The 22145-nt window shown below is 46.0% G+C and overlaps 1 protein-coding gene across 1 annotated transcript in view; it reads right to left on the bottom strand.

The window, feature by feature from the left end:
• Window positions 1–22145, bottom strand: part of PAPPA2 (pappalysin 2) — a 185015-nt gene that overhangs the window by 57655 nt on the left and 105215 nt on the right. Inside the window, exons 15-17 of the mRNA XM_015417742.1 lie at window positions 19197–19368; window positions 13933–14110; window positions 11456–11669 (exon numbers count right to left, since the gene is read on the bottom strand). Of these exons, the coding sequence (XP_015273228.1) occupies window positions 11456–11669; window positions 13933–14110; window positions 19197–19368 (564 nt within the window). The remainder of the gene's footprint in view (window positions 1–11455; window positions 11670–13932; window positions 14111–19196; window positions 19369–22145) is intronic.

Genomic DNA, 22145 nt, shown 5'->3' on the forward strand with positions numbered 1-22145 from the left:
TCTTGTGATCCGGGATAGCTGTCAGTGAGCTACTGCCAGTCTTTCAAGGCACGATTAATGAAGAATTAATTAACTATTTCTTCCTGCAGCTACATACCCCTTAACGAGGAGTTAATTAGTTACTTCTTTCCAAAGCTACATAATTGCCAACCTCCAGGTGGTAGCTGGAGATCTCCCGCTATTACAACTGATCTCCAGGTGACAGAGATCAGTTCACCTTGAGAAAATGGCCACTTTAGAAGTTGGACTCTATGGCATTATGCCCCAAACTCGCCCTCCTGAGGCTCCACCTCCAAAATTTCCAGGTATTTCCCAACCGGGAGCTGGCAACCCTACTACACACTCCCTTTCACAGCTTGCTTACCTGTGCCTTATTGCCTGGTTTCATACTGTTTGGTAGGGGGGAAATTAGAAACTCTGTTCAAACTGAAACAGGGCCTGCAAGACGGAACTCTTCCACCAGGCTTTCAACTAGGAGCCACCCACCACTACCATCAATTACCACGATTAATATCTGTGGTGTAGGCCAACCGCAGTTGAGATTGAGCCACACCACCTCGAAGAACTGGAGACGCTGAGCAGAGTGCTTTGAGCTCAGTGTTATATGGCACGCCATCTTGCCTTAATAGCTACTGTATGCACTTGATTGAAATTTGTTGATTGTTTAAATGGTTTAAATGGTTTATATGAATCTTGGCACACTGGCCAAGTAATATGAGCCACCCTGAGCCTGCTTGCGGGGAGGGCGGGCTATAAATGTAATAAATAAATAAATAAATAAAAATATGCGTTTATAGTTTCCCTACTGTGGAGTCAAAATGAAGTCTGCTCCAGCAGGAAGAGAAGAAAGAGACACAGCAAGTGGATGAGTCCTCCTGTCCCTCTGTTGTGTAACATTTAAAGGGATCAACAGGATCTGTGTGTTGTGAGCTGGCAACCCATAATCATGTTCAAAATAAAGCATGCCAACCAAGCAAGTTTATTTTGCAAAAACAAACACAAAAAATACATGAAGATGGTCTTCAGAATTTAATGGGAGCACTTTTTTTTTAGTTTACAGGGCAAAAAAAAAAAAGAGGGGAAAAAACCTGGGCTTCCTTGGCATAGGCTCCGGAATTCATTTAGTGCACAAATATTAACAGGGCTGTATACATTTCCAGTTAATGTTAGATGGCCTGCTGCCAAACTCTACACTCTTGGTCATCCCCGCTCTATCCTCATTCACCCGCAGTGGCCTTTCTGAAGCGTTTCCAGTTCCCACCCTGCAGATTATTTCCATTTCTCTTCCCCACATTCAACCTTTTTTTTACAATCTAACATCAATCTACTCCACTGTTTGGGTAACATGGGTCTTGCTGAAGGAAGTGGGGGCCAGGGAGGGATCAGACATCCTCACCGATCTCACCAAGAAACGGGACGAAAAAAAAGAGTGTGAGGAAAGTTCTCAGAGAAAGGAAAAGCTGCAGACAGAATGGGCGATTTCGCACTAGAGCTGCCTCGCGGCGCAGCCGCCGTTTGCCCCAACACAAATATGTCAATTTCACACCCGAAGCTGCAGGGCTGCATTTTGACTCGCGGCTTCGCCCGATTTCCTCCACAGTTTCGTGATCCTGGTTTTTGAGGATCACGAACTGCAGAGGAAATCGGGCGAAGCCGCGGGTCAAATGCAGCCCCGCAGCCTCGGGTGTGAAATTGACAAACAGTGTCGGGGCAAACGGCGGCTGTGCTGCGAGGGAGGTCTAGTGCAAAATCGCCCTCACTGTCTCTCTCATGAGCGCGCGGGCACGCACACACGAACTCCACCAACCAGTCCCACATTTTCTCCTCAGAACTCTCTCATCGGTCACTTTCACAAAGAGTAGAAAGTCACCCACTTGTTCAGCAAGCAGTCTTGAATCTCAGAAAGAAAGAAGGAGAAGGTGCTGATGAGCTGCAGTCTGACTCCTGGTGACCCTACCCACGGGACATTCCAGGCAGGAGATGAGCTGAGGCAGTTTGTCATTGCCTTCCTCCACATAGCGACCTCAGTCTTCTTCGGTGGTCTCCCATCCAAAGACTGACCCTGCCCGACACTGCTTAGTTCCCAAGCTCTGACAAGCTGGGCTGGTGAGAACCAGCGTGGTGCAGTGGTTAAGAGTGGCGGACTCTAATCTGGAGAACCAGGTTTGCTTCCCCACTTCTCCACATGCAGCCAGCTGGATGACCTTGGGTCAGCCACAGTTCCCTCAGAACTCTCTCAGCCCCACAAGGAGAGGAAGGGAAGGCAATTGTAAGCCATTCTGAGACTCCTTCGGGTAGTGAAGAGAGGGGTATAGAACCAACCCTTCTTCTTCTGTTTCAGCAAGAAAGGGGGACTTTAAATGTAGTAAATAAATAATGGCTAGAGAGATGATGGTCCTGACTGACTCAAGGGATTGTGGAGAGCTTTTTGTAGGCTTGCAAGGATCTGGTTGCCTGTTTGCCTGTGATGAGTAAGAATTGCACCCAGGCAACCAAGTCCGGAAGCATTTGTAAACGTCTTCTTTTATCCCTTTCGGGCCACAAACATTCCACAAAATAACTAAAATAGATAAAGCAAGCAGACAATCTAGTAAAAAAAAAGTGGTTTAGAAGCTTGTGTAGCTAGACAACTGCCCCCTGAGTAGCTATGAAGAACTCCCCTGGATCTCTTCAGCTGATGAGCAATTTCCCTTGAATGTTGTGTTTCTTAATTTTTTTGAACTGCTTAGCCCTCTGTCCTTGCCACAACCCAACACCTGTAATGTTGTGAACAGGAGAAAGTCCTGACAACATGTAGACTGGGACAGTGTTGAAATATTGGCCTCAAAAGAACAGAACAGCATCTCTCTGAGGATGGAATTCCGTCCTGCACTAGGTAGAGTTCTGTGTCCTGAAACTTTTTTAAAACCAGTGATACTCACTCGATGGCTCAGGAGCCACATGTGGGCCTTTGAGATGCCACTTGTGACTCTTCTGGGCACTGTTCCCCAATATGGCTCCTGAAACTCAGGGCGGATAATTGGGCAAAGTCCTTGCCCAGTAGGACTTGTGACTGAGAGGTGGCTCCCACCTTGAAGCAATTGCTGCCAGAGGAACAGGTAAGCCGCAAGCCTACCTGAGCTGCAGACCTTATGCCAGAGGTGAAAGTTAATGTGGCTCTTTTGGCTGATGGTAACTATGAATATGGCTCTCTGCAAGCTGCAGAGTGAGTACCGCTGTTTTAAACACACTGTAGCCCAGAAGTACAATTTAAAGGTGAAGGGGGGGGGGGAGTGCGTGTTTATTGAACATTGTGCTTATTTTCCAGCTGAAAACTGGGTATCCCCACCGCCTACCCATAAGCTCCTTCTATCCGTTCTGTAGGGTACATATAAGTTTTCCCCATGGGGAAGTAAAAACCTTTTGGCACGAAAATTTTCAGTGTGAAAAAGGTGTAAGGGGAGAATTCCCTCTGTGCCCGTGTCCTCCCTGAAAACAAAAGCACAAGCAGCCGCAACCTACATGAAAACAGAACTAAACCCTCAGAGGGGAAAGAATCATGGAATTCCATGTAATGTGACAGCTCTCCTTAACTACATGGAACCTGATTCTCTCCTAAGGCCACAGGCAGGGAGTTATCCATAGAGCTGTGCAGCACCTCCTCTGGACTCCTGTTTTCCAAATTAGGTTGGGATGCTGGGACAGAGGGAATGAAGCCCTTCCCACAAATCCAAAGGGGATCGATGCCAGTGCTCTGCCAGTAGACATTCAACCTACCCAGGATGTTGTTGGTGGCAGGGAAGGGTTCTACCTGCCTCAGGATGTGTATCCCTTCCTACCTCACGTGTGCCCCAGCCTTGGGAAACTTGGCTGGGTACTATCCAAAAACCGATTCTCAACAACGGTGCTTCAGCCACAGGCTGAAAAAGAGGAGTACAACTGGGAAGGAGGCAGATTTGTGTGTGATAAAGAGAGTGGGATTGGAGGATGAGAGTAAAGGGACAGAGTTCTTCTTCCTTCCAAACGTGTACACGCACAAATGTCCCCCATTCATTTGTGTGTGTGTGTGTGTGTGTGTGTGTGTGTGTGTGTGTGCAGGTATACAAGAATCTATGGAAGTGCTCGTGACTGGTGGAGGTGCAGATGAAGGATGCAGCTCTTTTCCCTGTGTTCCCTGTAAGATGAATTAGTGTGTTCCCTATAAGATGAATTAGTGTGAGCTAGCTCACAGTTTTTTTAGCCTCCGGCTCACACATTTTTGCCTTGCCTCAGGAAGGATGGCTCCTGAGCAAACTCATCTATGCAGTAGCCAAATCGCTCCCTCACAACTTTAATGCCGGTAGCTCACAAAGTAGAATGTTTGCTCACGAGACTCCACAGGGCACACTGAAGTCCTCACTTCATGGCTACTATTACTCAGCCCCACCTAATGTATCAATCACCATCTGTTTTTGATCATTAGCTGTCCCATCTGCAACACAAAGAGCTGGAAGGGACCTCAAGGGTCATCTAGTCCAACTCCCTGCACAATGTGGGAAATTCACAACTACCTCCCTCCCAGGGCCCCCAGTGACCCCTGCCCAGGGGAGGCAAAAAGCCTCTAGGATCCCGGGCCACTCTGGCCTGGAAGAAAATTCGTTCCTGACCCTGCCCAGGGCATGTCAGAAAGGGCCGTGAGAGCTGAGCACTGGCTCACCCCTTCCTGCCCTCCCTCTCATGATCTACCTGTCGAGGGTTGCGCGGTGCTAGCCCACTGCAGGTTGCGAGTGGTGTATCAAAGAAGACGTAAGTCTTATAGGCTTGGTGTAAAACTATATACAATTTATTTACGTGAGCCTCCACCAATATATTGCATAGAACGACAAAATGCTCACGCAGACACCAGGTTTCCATCAGGAAGGTAAAGTACACAGTACAGCATCATACTTATACTAGCATTGTCCAATCAGGACCCAATGCTGAGTCACTGTTAATTAGCTCTGCTATCAACTAGACAGAACCGGTTGGAGCCAGCTCTACTGACACCCTGAGCGGTCAGCGCCTGTCAAACAGATTGATATGATCTACAGCCAGACTTATAGAACACATGGATGTTGACACTACCTAATTTCACAGAGTCAGCACTGCTGTCAGATGGCCATTTAGCCTCTGCTTAAAAACCTCCAACCCACCACCTCCCAGGGACACCTGTTCCACTGCGGAACTGCTCTGTCAGGAAGTTCTTCCCAATGTTTAGCCAAAGACTTGAAGATGGCTATCATATCACTTCTCTGTCATCTCCTCTCCAGGCTAAACACACTCGGTTCCTTCAACCCTTACTAATAGCACAATCTTTACTAATAGACCCCTCACCATTCTCGTTTCCCTCCTCTGGAATATGTTCCAGCTTGTCCATATCCTTCTTAAATTGTGGTGCCCAAAACTGAGTCCAAGTGAGGACTAACCAGAGCACTGCCATGTGGAAAGCATATTGAGTTCTCAGGCAAGAGAATGCCAAACTGTTTCCAGGTTTCTATGCATGCCTCTCTCCGATGGATGGCTACAACTTGAATCCACTGACATGCTCTACAGGACACCTACCTGTGGACAAGAATTACTCACAGAACGCACTGTTCATCTGTATAAGGGGAATCGTGATGACCTACCTTACAGGGTTGTTGCGAGGTACCCAATGAGGGCTCTAAAATGTATAAATCTAAAGGCTGCAAGACTGTAATCTCCTATTGTTGATACCAGTAGTAGATCAAGATGGGTAGCCGTGTTGGTCTATTCTGTAACACCTTAAAGGCTAACAACATTTGTGGCAGTGTGTATGAGCTTTCGTAAGTCACTGCTCACTTCTTGTTATCCAAAGAAGTGAGCAGCGATTCACGAAAACTCATACCCTGCCACAAATAGTGTTCGTCTTTAAGGTGCCACTGGACCCTTGCTCTTTTCTACTGATACCGTTAGGGCTTCCTTTTCATAAAACATGGATAGAATAGGCTAGTTGAGGCTATACAATTGCTTGCAATAAAGGTAAATAAGAAGAGAAAACATACTCATGAACTTTCAGCCATTCAGCAGCTACTATTCCTTATTTTCATGGGCCCTAAATGTTGACAACCAAAGCCTCAGGAGAACACACAGGTACCTTTCCAAGAAATAACCAAAGTCAAATGACCGAGGATTGTGCAATCGAATCTGCTTGCTTCCTTTACAAAAACTGGGCACAGGAAGTGGCAAGTATTTATAAAATGCATTTCAAAATAGCAAAGCTGGTCTCTCATCTGTACAGAAGAAGTTTTTATGTTATCAATATTCTCGGAGGGACCGATAGCCATGCCACTGAACCCAGGTCAGAATACCAGGGGACCTCTCAAATAGCTTTCTTTCTTCCCAGGCAAACAAAACAAATGTTTGAGGGTTTGTTGAATTACTTAGAAGTCACAAACACAAGGGGGGGGGGGAAGGAAAGTAGTGGACAGACCCCTCGTCCCTTTCTCCCTTTCGACTGCACTTAGCCATCTGTTATGCAAAACAACAGCAGCTCCTCTGGAAGGGCTGGGCTAGAAAGCAGACAAGCACTAACAGGCACTGTCCTAGAGTGTCCCCAACAGGTGTCACCTCCTTCCTCCTCTGAACCAGAACTGGGGACTTCCCACTCATTTACAGGTGTTAACTATCTTAGGGAAACCTGGAACTCTCCAACCAGCACAGGGGTAACTAGCTTAGTATAACTACAAAATGCTCTGTATTTTTCTTGAATCAGTTTGAATTTTGCATAACTAGAATTCATTTTTGCATCACTATAATTTATTTTGCATAGCTACTTCATGCATTTCATGGTTCCTTGCCCTTGGTTTTATTTTTTCCACACACCCTACATACACATGAGGATTTACTTATAGCATCCGAGGAAGTAGGCTCTAGTCCACAGCAGTTTATGCTGGAATAAATGTTGTTAGACTTTAAGGTGCCACAAGAGTCCTGCTTATATTGCTCAATACCTTTCTCTCATCTCCTTCCAAGGACCCAGGGTAGACGGACAGGTGAGTCTAGCAATGGAAGTGGAAGGAAAAGACCCCTCCCCCCTGCAAATTCAGAAATGTTAGGCTAGAAAAAGGATTAAAGATGGGGGTAGGGGCAGTTTTGCTGTAAAAGGGAAAGCTAAAACTCTGCCACAGAGAAAGCCATATCCTGCAAGCTTGCCACGTAATGCAAATTTTATTCATACAAAACCATTTTACAATTGTGGTAATTTTTTTCTATCCAGAAATAATATTTTTTTGAGAAACATCCAATACCACTGGGAGTCTAGAATTCTACATTTTTTATTTTTTTAAAAAAAGGTTTGACAGTGTAATTATGCAAATTTGTATAAATTATGTCCTGTGTTTTGAATGTCTTCTTAAAAAGTGAACTTTTCCTTCACGTGGATTAGAGCAGCAAAGGGAGGAACGGGACTATGGAGACATATTAGCAGATGATAGCTATGCACAAACAGAAATGATGCAAAACAACAAGGACTATGGATGAAAGATCTCTGTGATGCTGAACGTCAGAATACACCTGACTTCTGACCTATTAAGTAGAGACCACTTTCTCTCTTTAACTTTTTCTCTAGTTAGAACGGCTAGAAGTTTCTTGTTTCAAATATGGCCCATGTGATGTAACAGTTAGTGTGTTGGCCTAAGAGCTGGAAGACCCGGGTTTGAACCCCTCCTCTGGCAAGGAAGCTTCTTGGTGACCTCGGGCCTATCACTTTCTCTCAGCCTAACCTGCCTTGCAGGGTTGTGGATGCTGTTGTGAGGATGCAACGAAGGAGGGGAGGGTGATGTTATATGCCACTTTGGATTCCCGTTGGGAGAGAAAAGAGGGTGTAAATATCTAATAAATACTTACAGCCCAATCATATGCTTGCTTACTCAGAAGCAAGCCCTGTTTTGTTCAATGGGACTTGCTTCCATAACATCCATCTAGACAGACCCTCTTCTTTCAACTTCCAATTGCCATCTGCGGGGCCGGAGTGAGCCCATGAAACAACCAGACACCCCTCCATTATGCCTGGATCCGGCTCCAACAAAGAATGTCTCTCCTCCATCTGTCATTTCTACTTTCTGAAGAAGAAGAGCTGGTTTGTAAACTAACCTGTTAGTGTTCTTTGAGGGCTTGAACAAACATGTGGCCAAGGGGGACCCAATAGATGTTGTTTACCTTGACTCCCAGAAAGCTTTTGATAAAGTTTCTCATCAAAGGCTCCTAAGTAAGCTCAATAGTCATGGGATAAAAGGACAAGTCCTCTTGTGGATCAAAAACTGGCTAATTAATAAGAAACAGAGAGTGAGCATAAATGGGAAATTTTCTCAGTGGAGGGTGGTAAGCAGTAGGGTACCACAGGGATCAGTACTTGGTCCGATGCTTTTAAACTCGTTCATTAATGATTTTGAGTTGGGAGTAAGCAGTGAAGTGGCTAAATTTGCGAATGATACAAAGTTGTTCAGGGTGGTGAGAACCAGGGAGGATTGTGAGGTACTCCAAAGGGACCAGTCGAGGATGGGCAAGTGGGCATCAACGTGGCAAATGGGGTTACATAAGGACATAAGAGACGCCAATGTTGGATCAGGCCAAAGGCCCATCCAGTCCAACACTCTGTATCACACAGTGGCCAGAAATACCAGTGCCATCAGGAGGTCCACCAGTGGGGCCAGGACATTAGAAGCCCTCCCACTGTTGACCCCCCCCAAGAACCAAGAAGACAGAGCATCACTTGCCCCAGAGTCCCTATCTATACCTTGTGGCTAATAGCCACTGATGGACCTCTGCTCCATATGCTTATCTAATTCCCTTTTGAAGCCGTCCATGCTTGTAGCCGCCACCACTTCCTGTGGCAGTCAATTTCATGTGTTAATCACTCTTTGGGTGAAGAAGTACTTCCTTTTATCCGTTCTAACCCGACTGCTCAGCAACTTCATGGAGTGCCCACGAGTTCTTGTATTGTGAGAAAGGGAGAAAAGTACCTCTTTCTCTACCTGCTCTTTCCCATGCATAATCTTATAAACCTCAATCATGTCACTCCTCAGGCGTCGTTTCTCCAAGCTAAACAGGAATCTCAAAGCGGCATACAATTACCTTCCCTTCCTCTCCCTACAAAAGGCACCTTGTGAGGCAGGTGGGGCTGAGAGAACTCTGACTGGCCCAGATCACCCAGCAGGTTTCATGTGGAGGAGTGGGTAATCAAACTCCAGATTAGAGTCTGCAGTCCTTAATCACTGCAGCAAGCTGGGTCTCTCCTGGGCACCACAGTGAGGGCTCAAAGCAGCTAGACAGTCTTCCATCAGAGACTAATTGGATTAAATTTTAATTGCCATTGGTTTTACTATTTGATTCCTGTTAGTTGCATTTTAAAGTCAATTTGGGTGGGTGGGGGCTTAAGAATCTACTACTTTTTTAAAAGATCTGTAGCCTTAAATTGTGATTTCCTAGAGTCTGATAAATACAATACATTTCACAATGCAATTCAGTGTGATCTCAGAAATGCAGATCTTCTGCACATTTGTGAAAACAAAATTCATCTTGACATTTTATCTCAAAAAACTTTCCCCTATATTCAATCTCCCCTTTTCGTCAACTATAACAGGAAACAGGAAAGCACAGCGGTGAACTCAGTAAGGTAGTTCTAGGCAAGCTGTCCTCCCGTTTGCATGAGAACCCCCGGTACCATAATGGGGGAGTAAAATGTTTAGAGGACTGATTGGCATAATCAGGGAGGAGGGAGATTTGTTTTTAAAAAGCGGATGATGATGATGCCAAAAGTCAAAAATTATTCTTCTTTTCCAGACCCTCACTGCCAAAGAGAAAGGAATTACTTAAGAGCAAAAAAATTCAGGTGCACCTTTCTCACCCCCATATTCCTGTTACAGCTCAAAATGCCACCCAAACTGCTGTTCCTCGGGGCGGGGGTCCCTTGTCCCCCAGGAGCAGCATCCCCCAGAGGCATTTTGGGTGAAGGGGGGGGGGAAGGAAGGAAGAGGCAAGAAAGTTGCACTCTGTTGGGTGAAATCCCTTCCATCTGTAGTAAGACTCCACTGGATCCACGCTAGAATGAAGTCTGCAAGTAAATACACACAAATTGAATTTCCATACTATTTCTGAACACAGAATCTGGGCTTTCCTTGCCAAAGAACTTGAACTTTGGGTGCCGAGAAGTTCTTGCTAAACAATCTCTAACCAAATGTAAACCTTTGAAATCTTAGGAGCATTTATTTATTTTGAGAGAGTCATATTTTTACCCCATTCCTGACACGCACTCAGGGCCGTTTACAAACCAATTTAAAACCGCAAGAACTTACATACAAACTCTAAAAATAACTATCAAAATAAACATTTTTTTTAAAAAAAAAATCCAATGAACAACTCATAAAACATGAATCCTTCGATCACAGGTACTTCAACAAACAGCTTGGTCTTGCTCCTTATTCAGAAGTCTACCAGAAACACTGTCAGAACACACCCCACGACCTTCAGTTCCTGGCTCTAAAGGAATCCCTTATTTGCAGCTTCCAACTCCAGTCACCCCACAACTCAAACAATTCTATGGTAAGTTCATTTGCCAGTCATTACACCTCTCATTCTGGTTAAAGCATGGCTTACACAATACAGATACACACAGACACATAAAACATGAAGCTGCCTGTACTCAGACTGCTGGACTATCATGGTTGGTTGGTTGGCTGGCTGGCTGGCTGGCTGGCTGGTGGGTTGGTTGGTTGGTTGGTAGGCAGACAGGCAGACAGACGTTTATTGTATAGAGCCAAAGGCATTACAGTTAGCATGCACAAAAGGGAACACACATAAACTGCATCAAATCACAGTTGGTAGGACAATCCATTCTGACTGGCAGCGCCTCTCCAGGGTCTCAAGGAGGGATCTTCCACATCTGCTTATTTACCTATTCCTTTTCACTGGAGATGCCAGGGACTGAGCCTGGGAGCTTTCTGCATACCAAGCCAATGCTCCACCACTGAACCACAGCCCCTCTCCCCTTACTTTACCATTAATCTCGCCACACTAGGGAGCCTGCCCAAAGTATATCAGCTGACCTTACCTCTTTCTGCTTGCCCTCCCATCATGCCTTCCAAAGCCCCCCTTAGATACTAACTTTGCCCATCCTTTTGCTTAAAAACCCTTGCTCACTCTGTGACTCGTTCAACCTTAGACGGATCTCCTGGGCAGGTACCCCATATTGAGCAGTGTCTTAAACGGGAGTGACTGCCTGAACGAACATGGAATCCTTGGGCTGCTCCAATGGATACGTTGGGCTGAGGGGGGGGGGAATCATTACATTTCCTGTGTCCCTTCCAAGGAGTGCAGATGATGCTATATTTTAACGGGACCTCTCAGCCTAGTGTTTTTGTACCTCCGATACAGATTTGTGCCCACAAAGAGGGAACAGGAGGGAAATGGCAAAGGAAGATGAAATGTTTGTTTTACTCACTTCTTGGACTTCCCCTCGGTGGTTTCTGCCATGTGGTATCCAGGCTTGCATTTGTACCGGCAGACGGAACCGACATCATGATTCCCTTGCAGGCAACGGGGCAGCAGCAGCTTAGCATTGGCAACCGGTTGCGGAGTGTCACACTCTAGCTTGCAGTAAGCTTCGGGGAGCGACCAGAGGCCATCCTCCAGGCAGGTCAGCCACTGACTCATTCCTAACTCCAAGAGAGAGAGAGAGACAAAGAAACAGAGCCCATTCAAACAGAATCACGTGGACCCGCCGTGGGCTGCATGCCACCCTGGTACTTCCCAACCCTCACCACCCTTCTCCATGCCAGATGGGGAGTGTGGGGTACAACACTGATTTCCTCGAAGTTCAAACAACTAAGGGCCTAACAGCACGTGATGTTTTCCACGGCGGTGTCCTCATGTCAGGTTGAGAGATGTGTTCTGGAATCCCCAGGTGTGTATGCTGCGGTGCATTGTGAAGAGACATTCTCCATTTTCCCTGACCGGAAACGGCCCAGGGGAGTCACTATTTCTCCTACTGGGGGATCAAGATGTACCAATGGGCTACACATTAAGATTTTCAAATAGGAAAAAACAGCAGCTTTCTGGGGCCATTTCAGGTCACAAAAACAGCATGGGGCGGCGGGGGGGGGGGGAAGGCCTCTTCTCCTCACAGTCCCAATTCTAACCAGGCCGTTGCATACCAGGGAAACACAGAGCTTCAGAAGACATCTTTTTATCTGACTCAGAGACACCCCAGGGAAGAACACAGGGTATAGTTAGTTCCTTATGAAAAGCAATGCTCAATTCACAGTGAGTCTGGGATGGGAAATGGGTAACACGTCAGCAGCGAACCCTGTACTGGTTCTTACCCTGATGGAACCCTTTCCTTCAAGAAAAGGAAGAGGAGGAGAAGGAGGAAATTGGATTTCTACCCTGCCCTTCGCTTCACGAAGGAGTCTCAGAGAGGCTTACAATCCCTTTCCCTCCCCACAGCAGACACCCTGTGAGATAGGTGGGGCTAAGAGAGCTCTGAGAGAACTGCTCTTGAGAGAACAGCTCTGACATAACTCATGACTTTCCCAAGGTCACACCAGCAGCTGGATGGGGAGGAGCAGGGAATCAAACCTGGTTCTCCCGGATTAGAGTCTGCGCTCCTAACCACTACACTAAACTACACCAAATGAGACCTGCCTCCTGGAGGAGGCTTCACCACATAGATTTCATTTCAAAGCTGACTTTTTTGAGTCCAGTCAGTACTAGGCTCCCTTTGGCCAAGTTGCTTGGGGCCACCAGGGTGAAGGTATAGAGACTGGGGAATCTGCCCAGCTGGGAGCTTCCCTCAGATCCAAGACACGGGCCAGCTGCCGTAGCCACAGTCAGGCCTTTCACTGGAAAAAGTGGGTATCTGTCCAGACAGAAGGCCAGAGGCCTCTGAAAGGAAATACCCACTTCCAAGTTCCCCAGGTATATTTACCATGTCACCAGCGGTAGCAAGAAGTTTAGTTCTCGTAACTAGCAGGGAAAGTCTCCAATATTCTCTGCCACAGCAGTCAAGATTAAAAAACAAAACAAAAAACCACTGCCAACACAAGGAGACAGAGGCCTGTCTCAACAAAGGTCGGAGCCTGCCTTCAGCCGACAGGGTCTTTCTCTAGCACAACTGGTCTTCTAACCCCGCAGTTCTGCCTCCTCACCGAGGAAAGATCCCTATTACTGCCAGGTGGATCACTGCCCTAAAACAGCGTTTACAGAGCTATCCCTAAGAAGAACTGCTCACTGAAACATTTAGCTTCAGCCACCATTAAAACTTAAGAAAGCAGGTCTACAGTTAAGGGGCGAATGAGAGGCTGCGGAGGAGAGGCAGTTTTTCCTGAGGACAATCTTGTGGGCTCTGTTTGAGGCACAGAAACACATCCAGACAGGCACACTTGTCTAGAGAACATGAGACGGCTTGGCCACACATAACAACACAACACTCATGAAGTGACAGTTTGGAAGAATGCGCAAAGCACTTGGAACCCGTTGGAATGCTGCGATGAAACAGCAAAAGGGTGTGACTTTGTTGGGGCACCCAGTGTTTTTAAACAGGTAGAGAAAGGGTTTCTTAGTTACGATAATATCAGGACACACTATTTGAGATGCCATATTTGGCCCAGGCTAGTCCAACCTCATCAGATCTCGAAAGCTAAGCAGGGTTCAACCTGGTAAGTATATGAATGAGAGACCATCAAGGAGACCACCAAGGAATACAAGGGTCAAGATGCAGAGGCAGGCAATGCAAAACCACCTCTAAATGTCTCATGCCCTGAAAACCCTACAGGGTCACCATACGTCAGCTGTGTCTTGACAGCACTTTCCACGACCAATGCACAGAATGTGAGACTCGATAGTACCTGGTCATTTAAATGATACCCACATGCACAGGAGAAATAAAAAACAAATCCTCCTCAAAAGCCAGAGACATACCTTGAAGCTTAGCTGGCTTGATGCAGGAGAAGAAGCATCGCTTCAGGTAGGTGGTCCCTTTTGGGCAGGAGAACTCGGCATAAAGCACATTCGACTGGTCAGGAACCTGGCAGTCAATGGGGTCACAAGTCACAGATCTGCCCCACTGTCCAGAACTGCAAGTCAGCAGAATTTCTTTCTGAGAAACAAAACAAAATAGAACAAATGACTACTAGTTTCTGTTGATGGGAGCACCGGTGGCAATATGAAAACTGCACTTATCTTAGCCCCTCAGCCAGCAACTAATTGTAACAGGAGACAAACTGTGAGTTTGTTGGTTCCACCCATGGACTCACAAACTATACAACTGATTTTGAACAAACCAGTTTCAGGTTCATTATATTCTCTGTACTTTCAGCTGCAAAAAGGGAGAAATACCTCTCCCCAGGACCATTTTGGATCAGATAACTGGCCCGGGGCGGGGGGGGGGGGGGGGAGAGAAGGATCCTATCACACTTTCAGCCCCTCATGGGCAACATTTTTCCAGCATTTCTTTTTTCCTGCTGCGCCAATGGAGAATGTTTTGAGTATTCGTTAAATTTTGTTTTAACTTCATTTTGTATGCTTAAAAGGCACAATCTTCGTTCTCACGAAATTTCACAGCATCGTTTGAAGAATTCGTTTCAGGCAAAGTTTTCGTGTTCAGGACTACTGGGTGTATGGGGGAGCTTACTGGCCGGTGGGGAAGAGGGGAGAGCCAGCTGGAGCCCCACAGAGTCAGCCAGCCTGGCTGAAGGTTCCTGCTCTCTCTCACATGTAGCAGAGGCAGCAGGAGAGGAAAGGGAGGAGGAAGAGAGAGAGCAGAGTGCACCAGAGCTGCCACGGCCCTTTGAACAGCCACACTGGGCACCTGGCAGCTATATGAAGGACACAACCGTTCATGCAACTTCTTGTGGACATGAGATGAGCCAGCCTTTTTCACCACTGGTAGACCTGGGCTCAGTGCCTGAGAGAGGCTGTGGGAGTGGTTGTGTCCTACCTCCAGCTACTGCCAGACCAGTGCCAAACTCAGGCACTTAAAGGGCCATGACAGTATCGTGGTGGCCCAGGGAGAGGCTGAAGCTGTAGCCTGGGTGGCTGCTGCAGGGCTCCAGTTACCTCGCCGGCGGGGGATTCTGGGGTTTCCCCCTCAAATGGCTGTGGCCCCGCCCCCAGCGTGCCCGGCGTCATGACATCATATCCCTGTGACGTGCACGCGGGGGTGGGGTTTCCCCCTGGGCCCGATTCCGCGGGGGCGGAAATCGGGCCTCCAAAGCGGGGGGAAAGCCGGCCCCTGGGGGGACACACTGGGCAGCCCTACTCTTCCCCCTCCACCACCAGCTGGAAAGTCTGAACAAGCCAAAACACCCCCGGCATTTGGAGAGAGAAAATTCTGGCAATCCTGAGATTTCAGGAGTGTTTTGGTTTGCTTCAGGTATTTCTGACCCGAAATGAAGCAGGATATTTTTGGGTGTCATTTTGAGTCGGGAATATTTGACTGCACCAGCAATTACCCTGCTCTCTGGTTTTGGCTCCTCTGTCAGATTAGCAGTGCCTCCACAGCATGGTGTATGAACAGCGGGACTTATAGCCAACCGTCCCTTTCTGCCAACGTGTTTCCCACTTGGAGTGGACAGAAGAAAGTGCAAGCAGAAACAAGTTATAAGTTCCAAGGCTAGGGTTTGCATGCACATGATTACTAATATCATCATTTTTCATATGGAAGGGGGCGGGGGGGCGTTCCAAGTGAGGAAAGATGAGTCAAAGTATCTGGATCAAAAGTGACTCTGCACTTCACATGCAGAAGGTCCCAGGTTCAATCCCCTCCATCTCCATTTGAAAGTTTTGGCTTGTAGGTGATGTGAAAGATCCCTGCCATAAGACCAATGTTATGACTCAATATAAAGCAAATCCATATTTTCTTCTTCTTCTTTTTTTAAAAAAATATTTTATTTATTAAGTTTTCTAAATATACATCAACATCAAGCTATTCCTTCATTATAACAGAAATGTGCGTGCAGCCTCTTTCCTTACAAATTCTCCCAATTAACCCTCCACCTTTAACTTCCAGTTGTACAGTTTTTCCCACTTTTTTTCAAAAAGTAGGTTGTCTTCTCCCTTCAACATACAAGATATTTTGTCCTTTTCGGCAATTTCAAAAAACTTTTGTATAACCTCTAACTTCTCCGGTATTTCTTCCTTCTTCCAATACTTAGCAAACAAAATCCTAGCAGCTGTTATACAGTGTAACAACAAATATTTCTCTGTGTCCCCAAAACCCGCTGGGACCATATTAAGAAGATATAATTCTGGAAAAAATGGAACAGTCACTTCCATAATTTCTTGCAGTATTTTACTTATCATCTTCCAGTATCTCTTTGTTTTGCTACATTTCCACCACATGTGGAAGTATGTACCAGTATTCTGTCTACATTTCCAGCATATAGCAGATGTCGCCCTCGAAAATTTTGCCACTCTGGCTGGATATAGGTACCACCTCAGGACCACTTTATAAATATTTTCTTTGAAAGCAATTGCTCTTGTGATTTTTATGTTAGTATCCCATACCCTCAACCACCTGTCTATCTCTATGTTATATCCTAAATCTTTACACCATGCTGCCACACTGGATCTCACCACCTCTTCCTTCATTTTAACCTCTAATAGCTTTCCATAGACATTTTTTATAATTTGTTTTCTCGGCTCAATCTTCTAAAGGGCCACTGGCATGCTTAGTGTTACTTCGGGAAATGATCTGGCCTAATGTATTACTACATACAAGTACCTTGACATCTCCAACTAAGAGGATCTGATAGTACGTGATGCGGGGGCGTAGCCAGAATATTTTGGTTGGTGGGGTGTGGCTAAATCGGGGGGGGGGCACCCTGGCCACACCTGCTGCTCTTCTTGCAGCAGCAGCTCCAGCTCCGCTGAGACTTCTAGTCCTCCTCTAGTCCTTTCGACTGGAGAGACTCGATTCCTGCCTGCTTTTCTGTGTAAGCCGGGGAGAGGGGGAGTCTCTGACTCTCTCTCTCCTCTGCATTTTGCAATTTTATTTCATTTTTTGCAATTTTAATTTAATTTGTTTTTGCATTTTTAAAGACCTATTGATTTTTCAGCCCGGAAAAAAAAGAAAGAAAAGGAGACTGAAGCTTCCCTGACTGTGCCCGGGGTGATTTTGGAAACCCCATGTGCACCTTATTATTTATTTATTTTTAAGATTTTTTTTGAATTTTTTTGTCCGCGGGGTGGTGCTCATCTGTGGGGGGGGGCACTGCCCCCAAATGCCGCCCCCACCTCCGTGGCTGTGGGCCTGATGTGATGGGAAAGACCTCGGCCTGAGACTCTGGAAGGCTGCTGCGAATCAGAGTAGACCACGCTGACCTTGATAGACCAACGTTCTGACTCAGTACAAGGCAGCTTCATGTTTTCATCTGGCACAAAGAAAACCCAACTTCTTCATTCCAAAGTCTATTCAGAGTACAGTTATCATTTGCAAAAGTTGTTCCATATTCTAGCCCTCATATTTTGGGGAGGGGTGTGTGTGTGTGCCAAACCCTGAAATATTTGCAGCAAGGAAGGATGTAGCAGTTGGAGGGAACATGGGGGAATAGAGGGGAATCAAGAACGGGGTTCATAGAGAAGCAGCGGCAGCTATGCAGGGCACCAAAGCGACACAAATGAATACTGGAACATTTGCAAACAACATGTGGTTATACCAGCACAATCTTGTGGAGATTACTTCAATCCAAGCTCACTGCTTTCAAAGGGCTTGTACTGGTAGAACTCTGCTTGGGCAAGCACTGTACATGTCTTCCAACACATCCTTACAGCCACAAAGCATACCGGTTTTCCTTCCCTCAACATTTGCCCTGTAGGACATCAAATGCTGTAATCCACCTCTACCTCCCAGGGCCCCCCCTGCACAGTCCCTTGCCCACATAGTTGCTTCTGCCCTTAAATCCATGTATGGGTTTTTCTCCACTCCACAGGCACCCACTCACAAAGCTGGGCCACTCAAACCATTCTACTCCTTCTAGCAATGTCCCTCAGAAGCCAAAATGTTCATGAACATTCCACTCCGACTTAACAAATACAAATACAATACCTTTATTGGCATAAAATATCAAATACACATGCAGCAGAGCCTCAAGATAGGCTGGAGGGGTATCACATTCCGAGTTGCCTTAACATGAGCCTCTCCTCCTAGTTACCTCATAAAAAAAAATTGCTAAAGGTTCCAGAATTTCTATATTATGCGAAGACAATAAAGAACTAATTTTATGCTCATCAGATTGGCCCAAAAGGGGGTGCAACACAGGTTCAATATAAACAACACGGATGTCATAGTGTAATTTACAGTGCAATAGCACATGTCCAATGGATTCAATTTCCCCCATCCCACAGGGGCACAATCTATCTTTATAGGGAATTTTCTTGAACCTTCCCGATAGAACAGCTGAGGGAAGGACGTTGAACCGTGCTAGCATGAAAGCCCTACGAAGATGGGGCTGAATCAGTTTTGCCAGGTATCCTGAGGAAATGTGGCTAAAAGAAAGTCCCATACTCATGGGAGAGCAATGTCTGTGCGCCAGTCTTCTCAGATCTTGCACCTCTATATCAAGGAGTCTTTGTTTGAGTAAGGCAAAAGCCTTCTGGCTCAGACAAAAGTACCAAGTCATCAAAACTAAAGCCGATTATAGAAATTTTTTTCTCTATATTAATCAACCAAGTCGATAGATGGGATTCAGTTAACATGTGCACCACAAGACTGTTTGGGCCACATCTAAAATGAAGGTGCAGCCAAAATTTGAAGGTTATGGTCCATGCCATCGTAATTAACCGTCTTTGGGTTGTCTCCAGGCACATAGCTGCATATGGTACGCAAGCTGGTAGCCCCAAGATTTTCTTCAGGAACTTAGATTGAACACGTTCTACAGCTTCATTACAAGCCGAGACCCAAATTAGGATACCATAAAATGTTCATGAACATTCCACTCCGACTTGTCAGGTCAGCCAATAGGTAGATGCCAGAGGTTTCATTGCTGCTGCCATAACCACAGCCAGAGCACCCCACCACAAATTCCCTTAAGTGCTGAATGATAGAGATATTCAGTGTGAAGACCACATGACAAAGTTCTGCTGACACAAGACCTATTAGAGAGACCCATCTGATGCAATAGTTTATAACTTGCTGCTGGTGGGAGCACAACTCAATTGTCACGGTCATGACTCAACCCACTCACCTGTCCTGGGCGCAGCATTTGACCCTGGCTGGCATGGAGGACGAATCCTTTTTCACAGGTAATGAAGCATTGTGTGAGCCCCTGGTTGCCAGGGGTGCAGTTGACCACAGCAGAATGATGGATAAATGGAAGCACACAGCTGCCTTGCTCTCCGCAGGTATTTGGCGTGCAACTGTAGGGGGAAAGAGAGAGAGAAAGAGGGGGGAAAGAGGAGGGAATCTAAATACAAATTCTTACATTGTAGGAGGAGCACCCTTCTGTTCAGCACCACGACAAAACAAAATTGGACACTAAAGTCATAGCAATGCCATCCTAAACGAGAGTTGTACCCTTCTAAATCCATTCATTTCAATTGATTTGGAAGAGTGTAATTCTGCAACAGATCACCCTGTAGGTCTGCCAAAACAAAACAGGACCTCAATGACAGCTTCTTCCATGGTTGATGATATTGCAGTGAAGTAGTAGAGGAAGTGAGGAGCTGCGGTGACTCAGAGGTTAAGACGCTGAGCTGCAGACCGGAAGGTCTCTAGTTCGGCAGTTTGAGACCAGAGTGCCGCATGATGGAGTGAACTCCCATCTCTGGCCCCAGCTCCTGCCAACCTAGCAGTTCAAAAGCAAGACATTTCAAGTAGATAAATAGGTACCACTTCGGTGGGAAGGTAACAGTGTTCCGTGTGCCTCGACGTTTATATTTTATTTATTTATTTATTTTCGCATTTATATCCCGCCCTATCCCGAAGGCTCAGGGCGGCTAACAAGGGCACCAAGTGCCAAGTAAAACAATATCATATAGCATATAGTTAAAACAGAAACATATAATTAAAACAATCACATATAGTTTAAAACCATAAATTACAATATACAGCAAACTTCAGCAAGAGGGAAGATCTTAACCTCACCTAGCTACCGGCAGTCTCATGCTCAAGTCGTTTCCAGTGCCACAATCCACCCTCAGGGGGCGAGACAATCAGATGTTAAAGTCGCTAGGGCATAGGGATACAGATGGAATAATGACAGCGGCGGCTCCTATCCAAAGGCCTGGCGGAAGAGCTCCGTCTTGCAGGCCCTGCGGAACTGAGAAAGGTCCCGTAGGCCCCGGATCTCCTCCAGGAGCTCTTTCCACCGGGTAGGAGCCGCCACCGAAAATGCCCTAGCCCTAGTCACAGCAAACTTAGCTTCTTTCGGGCCTGGGATTTCCAGGAGATGCCTCCCTCCCGACCGAAGTGCCCTTGGGGGAACATATGGAGAAAGGCGGTCTCTCAGGTAGGCTGGACCCTGGCCATTTAGGGCTTTAAAGGTCAAAACCAGCACTTTGAAGCGAATCCGAAACGCTATCGGCAGCCAGTGCAGCGCTTTCAGCACAGGCTGAAAGTCATGCCGGTCACATGACCACGGACAGAAACGTCTTCGGACGGCGCTGGCAAGGGAAACCTTTACCTTTAGTAGAGGAAGAAGAACATCCTGAACAAGGAATCAACCAGTATTTTGTAGAATAGCTAGACCCACACAGTTAGCTCTGATTTGGCTGGTCTAAAAACTAGATTGGCAATCAGTGTTCCCTCTAAGCTGAGTTAGTGTGAGTTGGTCACAGTTTTTAAGACTCTGGCTCACACATTTTTGTCTTAGCTCGGTAAAGATGGCTCCAGAGTAAACTAATTTACACGGTAGCCAAATTGCTCGCTCACAACTTTAATGACAGTAGCTCACAAAGTAGAATTCTTGATCACAAAACTCCACAGTTTAGAGGGAGCATTGGTTGGCATGGATCCCAATAAAGTCTGACATAGTTCTTGTGGGGCCATTTTGCACACTCTGTGGAAGCAGAATAAATCTGAACGATTCACACTTTTTATCTCCTTGCTTCCAGGTCTTGTGAAAGGAACTATTAAGTTACATCTCTGTCCTTAGCTGTACCTAACACCATCATTCTCCCTTCCTCAATTTTAGCCACACAACAACATCAACAGGCCCATGAGGTAAATTAGGCCATGAAACCCAGTAGTGCTCAGCAGATTTCCCAGGTTTCCTATCTCCCTGGGAGAGCTGACAGGACCACAAGTCAAGCCTGCACATCTTGTGTACTACAAATGGTGAAAAATCCAGATCTCCGTTCCAGAATCTAATGAGCCATTACCCAAATGTTGATGATTTATGTCTCTCCTGCCTCCTTCAAAATCCACATTTCCTTTTAAAGTTTAGTGTTAGATACATATGACACAGAGCATACTTTCTGTGGATTTGGTTTTGGTTAATTTTAGGCTGATGGGCTCTTGCAATTCCCTACCCTGTTGCTCCGCGAATTCTGTTAGATGGATCCCTGGCATGTCCCCCTCCCCATGCCATTCCTGCCTTAATAGTGTGGGTTACTCACGAAGGACCAAGTGAGCCTTTGACCCCCCCAATGTATCCTAAAGAAATGTTATCTGCACCACTGACTTTTGGAATAAAAAGCAAGAGATTATAACAGCCCATGAATTGTTTTAGAATGAAATGCTTATTAATAAGTCATAAAGAGAAGATCGGCTCACCCCCATGTACTCTAGGAAAGAATAAGAAGGGAAAAAAGAATGTTATAAAAAGCTTATGCCTCAAAATTCAGAAGTAATTATAAACCCATTGTGGAATTGAATAACTCTTGTGGCTTCACAATGGTATGCAGAGACAGAGAGACTGAAGGGGGCAAACAAGAACAGAAGGCAAAACGTTATTTATGAGGGGACTTATTGTACTACAATACAAACAGGGAAGATATCAGGGATAGGAGAAAGAAGGAAAATGGCAGGGAAATGGTCAAAGAGGAGGGGAATCATCTTTTTTTTTGCACCACTGATTTTCTGAATGAAATGGCAGACGCTGTAACAGCCCATGAGTAGTTTTAGAAATACCCATTAAAAAAAAGTCATAAAGAGAAGGCCCAGAATTTTAAGAAAATAGAAATGTAGATCACAC

This window comes from Gekko japonicus, unplaced genomic scaffold (assembly GCF_001447785.1).
Source record: "Gekko japonicus isolate JY-2015 unplaced genomic scaffold, Gekko_japonicus_V1.1 scaffold158, whole genome shotgun sequence".
Taxonomy (NCBI): Eukaryota; Metazoa; Chordata; class Lepidosauria; order Squamata; family Gekkonidae; genus Gekko; species Gekko japonicus.